General features: G+C 45.6%; 1 protein-coding gene across 1 annotated transcript in view; it reads right to left on the minus strand.

Moving 5' to 3' along the window:
- plxnb3 (plexin B3) overlaps positions 1-6,317 on the minus strand; it is a 47,009-nt gene extending 40,692 nt beyond the window's left edge. Inside the window, exons 1-3 of the mRNA XM_046056933.1 lie at positions 5,918-6,317; positions 5,106-5,832; positions 496-675 (exon numbers count right to left, since the gene is read on the minus strand). Coding sequence (XP_045912889.1) covers positions 496-675; positions 5,106-5,832; positions 5,918-6,294 — 1,284 coding nt within the window. The 5' untranslated portion in view covers positions 6,295-6,317. The remainder of the gene's footprint in view (positions 1-495; positions 676-5,105; positions 5,833-5,917) is intronic.
- Between the last annotated feature and the right edge of the window lie 432 nt (positions 6,318-6,749).

Below are 6,749 nucleotides of genomic sequence, written 5' to 3' on the forward strand. Positions count from 1 at the left end.
CAGCCATAACACTAGTTCACCAGTGCAGCCATAACAATAGTTCACCAGTGCAGCCAGTACACCAGTGCAACCATAACACTGGTTCACCAGTGCAGCCATAACTCTAGTTACACCAGTGCAGCCAGTACACCAGTGCAGCCACAACACTATTTCACCAGTGCAGCCAAAACATTAGTTCACCAGTGCAGCCATAACACTAGTTCACCAGTGCAGTCAAAACACTAGTTCACCAGTGCAGCCATAACACTAGTTCACCAGTGCAGTCAGTACACCAGTGCAGCCATAACAGTAGTACACATGATCCAGATGAAGGTGTGACAGGTTGTCTTCACAATATACCCAAAATCCCCAGGAACAGAATGAGATAGCTGCAACACGCCGCTAAAAACAACTCACACAAGGAATCATGGGAGGGGGAACGAGGTGGACGCACTGTTTTTTGTACTACAGATACACATATAGAATAGAGTATGTACTGTGTGTACTTGACGTTACCTTGTTCAGTCGTCCCTCTCTGTCTCCAAGGAAGGCGATGGTGTGTCCCGCCTCTGTCGCAGTGGTGACAGAGGTCAGCTGGGTGGTGGAGGTGAATGTGGGCGTGGCCATGAGCGGCACAGCGCTGGCGATGGGGTTCGGGGTGTGTTCCCCCCCACAGGGGTACTCTGAGAGAGAGTCCTTGAACACGAATGGGGAGGGAGGGAGAGAGAGAGAGAGAGAGAGAGAGAGAGAGAGAGAGAGAGAGAGAGAGAGAGAGAGAGAGAGAGAGAGAGAGAGAGAGAGAGAGAGTTTAAGCTCCGTTAGCTTCTGTCTTTGTCTTCTGATGAGCTCAAACCATCAAAGTATTTAACACACCTGTCCACATAACATCATCATAACAACAACAACAAGGTTTCTGCTTGTTTCAAGTTGAAACAGGGACATTTCACTGCAGGGCTCCAGACAAACTTTCTGCCTTTGTTGCAGTGGTGCACCGCCACATGTATATGTATTTTGTATATTCTAACCTTCTGTAATTTCACATACACACTGATAGTTATGTAAATGATAGTAAACTGAAACACCTGCAGGGAAATGTTGGTCTCTTCTCTCCGCTGCTCAGACCTCAGGTCAGTCTGAGCAGGGCCGAGGAGAATTTTAAGTTTTTCTCCGCTGTTTTGACTGCTTTTACCAAGATTCACGGTGACGATCGTGAATAAGAGGAAATAAATACTGTACGATAAAGAGATCAGGTTGGACTGGTGTCAACTACACAATTCAGAATCCAGCGGGCGACGCCGCGGACACTACGTCTATTCTTTTATACAGTCAAAAACGCAGAAACCCGTGGAGATATTTTCTGTGAAGGCACCCGGTGAGAAACTTATCAGGACTGAAGGAAGCACAGCCTTGTAAGTGTTTGAAACAGACCAGGACACAAGTACACTGAGCGGCAAGGGCGTCACTTTGTGTTGAACAGTGGTGGGGACATTTAAGGGCTCAGATTAGAGTTGTGACAAAACATGATCAATCAATCAGTCATTTATTATTTATCCCAAATGGGCAATTTGGAGTGGCAGTGAACATATACACCGGATTCCTTACACCAATGCAAAACTGGTCGTCCTAGCTAAAAACAAAAGGCATTGACAACAATAAAATATATGTACGCCTATCACACCACTGACATTCTGCACTACAGCAATTATCCCACACTACAATATGATATTTTGCGCAACTTTTACACAAATAAGATATAACCCTGCAGATAAAATACCACAGACAGGATATAATGCATCTCAGTTCCGATACATAGCTGCTCCAATCTCTTGTTGGCGTGATCGTCGACCTCCTCCTGCTATTTGCATCTGAGGCTTGGGTGGAGACGGGATGAAGGAGTTCTTTCCTGTTTTTTCTGGCGATAGGGGCTTTTAAGCGCAGGCCAGATGGTAGTAGAGTAAACTCAGTTAAGAGGATGAGCGAATAGCCGTTGCTTTTATAAGCACACGCTTAATGTATGTATTTTACTAATTTTATATTTATCTTAAACGTGTATTTTAGTCTTTTCAATGTTTTCATGCTTTTATCTTGTATTGTTTCTGTATTATTTACACTTGTTAAAGCACTTTGTAACTTGTTTTTGAAAAGTGCTCTACAAATAAAGATTATTATTATTATTATTATTATAATGAATATATGATTCAGACTGCTAAACTGAACTCCCACTATCTTGCTGGCTGCTTTAGTGATCCTATCTTTGATACCAAGGTTACCAGACCAGCAGCTGATGGAAAATGAAATGACAGATTCAATGAAAGCTCTGACATTAGAGTCTTGTCTATCTGAAATTTAGCGAGTTTCCTTAAACAAAAAGAAGATGATGTACTTTATTTATGTAAAGGGGAACACAAAATTTAGGTGGCAGGTGACAATTCAGAATATAAAAATATACTGGAATATCATACGGTAATCAATACATTTATTTTTTTTTTACCTTAAGTAATTTTTTTGCACAATGCAAATCTGTTTTTTTTCCCTTTTTTTTTTAAAAATTGCATGTTATTTACATTTGTTGTGTAACATTTCTTGTTGCAAGCTATTTTTCAGAGCATTTTTAACAAATGCTTTCAAAAAGTGGTGGGGACACGTCGCCTACGCTGAGCAGGTCAGTTTTTTAAAAACATGCATTTCCATTCGTCTTTAAACTGATGTTTTTATTCACAAAGTCACTGCAGTTTAATCTGTGTGTGTGTGTGTGTGTGTGTGTGTGTGTGTGTTATGTGGGTCAGACCGGTCCGACCAGCTGTGTGTACCTCTGTGTGTTTGACTGACAGCTGTCTGACGATAAATCCAGCTGCTGAGGATAACGGCTCTAATCCACACACACAGAATTAAGGTCAGCAGTGAGACGGATGTGACCATCGACAGGTTCTTACCAAACCAGCTGTTAATCTGTGATGTCACGACATGTAAACTGTGACGTCGTCAGATGTCGCATTTGGCCGCTGACCGAGAGCTCACTGATCAATCAATGCGATCGACTCTCGGTGGAATCGCAGATGACGAAACATTTTATCTGGTTTATCTATAAAATCTATCAGTCCCAGGATATGTGTTAATTTAACCACATCACACAACGCCCGTCTTTGTGTTCTCTGGTATGGAGCTTGGACAGCTGACCCCGTGACCCAGTGCATGCTGGGAACAGCTCCTCATGTGTGGGCGGAGTATCCGGACACGCTGACACACTGCTGCTGGCATGTGCGTTACTAACATTTACAACTGGACAGACTTTCAATACCAGCATTTATAAATTCTTCATATCACTAAATCTAAAAACTCTGGTTTATTCACCTCTGGAGGGAAAAGACGTCCTACTTTACGTTCTGACATCATTCACCATCTGACCAGCAGGTGTCGCATGGACACGCTGCTCCTACCTCCTCCCACTAGCCGTCTACATGAGACAGGAAACTGCAAGTCTGAAGGCCAACTTATGCTTCTGCGACCAGTCTAAACCGAAGGTCATGCACGTAGCCGCCATGAGCATTTATGCTACTGCGTCGACCTCTCGTTGACTCTATCAAAGGAGCGGGGGGAGTAGTCACCGAGACGTCACCCGTTGGTCTGTGGACGTCCGTTTTGAAGCTTTGAGTGCGAAACAAAAACTCAAAAATGTATTATTTTAGTTAATTTACATAAGTTACACAAAGAGAAAGCAGCAGAGCCACAAAGACTAAAACTAATAAAAACTAAACTAAAATTTAAAACAAAAACGAAATAAAACAACCGTGGTGAATTTAAAGGGTTCATCTCTGCTGCAGGCTACATTAGCCGCTGCTAGCATAGAATACCACAATCTACCACCTCGTCAGAGGGAGAATTGCACTGTGGGTAATGTAGGCACCACATTCTGAAGAAGAATGTGCGGAGGACTCGTTTAACGAGTCATAACTCTTTGCTGTGCCAAGTCACGATCAACAAGTCATGTGATGCTTCGACCGTTCTCTTCATACGGAGTGAGAACACGTTTATGTTACATCCATAAACTGTGTTAACTGTTTTAAACCTCCAGTTTGGCATTTTGGCCGTCGCCATCTTGTTTTTTTGGAGCCAGACGTGACCATATTTGGACGAGAGGGCGGAGCTAGCTAGCTTGGTTAGCAAGGTGCATCTGTAATTTACATTAACTGTGATATTAGCTGGGATGCTAATTTAAGCTAGCGACAAAACGGCTTAAAACAAAACGTACTAACTGGAAAACGAGCAGCCGACTCCTGATGAGCTTTTTCAGCGGCGCTGGTTAAATTTACACAGAGCAGCGGATACGAGTCGCCTCTATCCTGATTGACAGGTCGTCAATCAGCTTGTAGCCCCGCCCTAAAGCCTCCCCTGCTTCCTGGTCTCTGTTCCTCTAAATGGGACCATAATTTACTAAATGAACATCATGCTGTGTTGAAGAAGACTTGAAACTAGAGACTGAGACCAGAAACTCATCAGGAAAGTGTTTACTGAGGGAATAAATCAGCTGACAAGTAGAAACATTTTCTATATTTTCTATATAGGGCTGTTATCACGATAAAAACATTTCATATGACTCGATATCGATAATTATCGCGATAAATATCAAATTATTATTTCTTTCAAGTTTAAAGTCTGATTTTTGCCCTTGAATATAAATTGAAGGGCCAGATGGTTAATTGTGAGGTTAAACTCTACTTTATGGTCAGAACGTGACAAACACTTGACGCCAAACATCAGAATACTTCAAATATCTGAGGTTGAACATTCAAAATAATTATTTTTCAAAAAATATGATTTAATATAATTTTGAAATATGATATTTTTTTGAAAAATGTGATTAGTAACTCTTCTTTCAGTACCTTTTCTTCAACCAAATAAACATCTTAATATAAAAATTAAGTGCTAATTTGTTTTACTATTTTGTTTCTGATGAATTAAATCAAATATTTACTGACGATATATTGAACATCAGGCGGCGAAGCGGGCGGCGGCGCAGGCGGCGAAGCATGGGCTGCGGCACAACCGCAACGTAGATTCAAAGCTGGTCCTAAAGCTCGACGTACAGAACCCTTACGGACCATCCGGGCTGAACCTTGCGTGCTCACCTTTGGTAATTTCAGACATTTTGATGACACGGCGTATTCGATGTAGGCCTCTTCCTGTCCGCTGCTTCCTCGTCCTCCCTCCGTGTAACACACTTCCTGTGCTTTCCTCAGCATGGCGTCCAGCTCCGCCATCCCGTAAACGCACAGCGCCGAGCGAGCGGTCGCTACAGGCGTGGATGCTTGTCCCGCTGCCATGACGACGAACAGGGCGGGTTCACCCGAGTGGTTTCCTAACCACGCCCCCTGAGCCAGGTTGTACCCGCCGTGGCACAGCAGCGGCACCTCCACGTACGAGTAGAAGCTGCGGTCGGAGGTGCAGAGCCGGGAGGCGTAGGTCCGGTACTCCTTCTTGTGCCACATGTCCCGTCGAGAGAACAGGAAGTACACGTGGTTGCCGTGGGCGATGGCCTTCACAAAGTGGTTGTTGTACTCGGAGTAACTTCCTACGACGAGCTTCCCCAGCTCCTCCTCCTGAGAGAACGCCCGGCGAGGTGGGACCACGGGAAACAGGCGCCGCGTCGTGATGGGCGGGATATCACCGGGACCTTTACTGGTGTAGCCTCGACCAACCAGCATCAAACGCAGGACGCCGCCGGCCCCCTCCTGTTTGTTCTCTGTGGTTATCACCACGGCGACGGTGGAGACTCGGGGGTCGTTGGCAGCGACGTACTGAGTGTCGACGGGGTTGGACGTCTGATAGATGAGCTGAGAGATGTTGGACAGACTCCTACAGGAGCAGAGAAGAAGAAATCATATCCAATCAGCTCACTGTCGCTTGATTTCTAAAATGACATCACCACAAACCGCGTTACCTCTTGTCACAGATCCCCTGATAGAGCGAACCGCAGACGATCAGACTCCCTGGCTCCGCCCCCTGCCCCGCCTCCACCAGCAGCAGTTTGTTGTGGTTGTGCGTGGGCGTGGCCGAGGGGCAGTCCTGGGGGACGATCGGGGGGAGGCAGTCCGGGGAGTCCAGGTGAGGGCCGGTCCTCACGTGTGACATCACCTCCAGGTCAGAGGTCAGCTGGTAGAGGTGGTCGACCCCACCCACATAGAGGCGCCCCGTCCCCGGGTCCAGCACCAGGTGAGAGAGGGGGGCGTCATGTAGCTCCACAAAGACATCAGCGGGATGGGAGGGAGGGGGGAGGAGGAGGAGGAGGAGGAACGGGAGGATGGAGGAGGCCAACATGGCAGCTCCTCTTTACCTGCCGCAGGTGAGAGAGAGAGCGAGAGAGAGACATTACAACTCAGCAGCAAACATGAAGTCACAGAGGTCACATTTATTTCTACAACGTCGGCCGACACAAACGCTTTTCAAACAGCTGCAGAGGTCCAAGAAGAGAAAGATCAAACGGGACAGGATCGGCCTTTATCGTCACAACGACCGCACATTTAACAACACAGTCACAGTGGAATCACATCAACGCTTCCATTATACCCAGCGGTTACCTGTTCGCCCACAGCAGCCATACTGCTGGATGCTGCACGACACACACATTCACATCCAGGCAAGTCACAAAGTGCAAAATCCCCTTTAACGCCGATTTCACATTTTCCACATATTAAATTCTCCTAAATGCTGCACCAACTCCTCCTCATCTCTTGCTTCCTACAAGTTTAATTGATAATGAAATTAAAGAAAAC

This window comes from Micropterus dolomieu, linkage group LG08, assembly GCF_021292245.1.
Source record: "Micropterus dolomieu isolate WLL.071019.BEF.003 ecotype Adirondacks linkage group LG08, ASM2129224v1, whole genome shotgun sequence".
NCBI lineage: Eukaryota > Metazoa > Chordata > Actinopteri > Centrarchiformes > Centrarchidae > Micropterus > Micropterus dolomieu.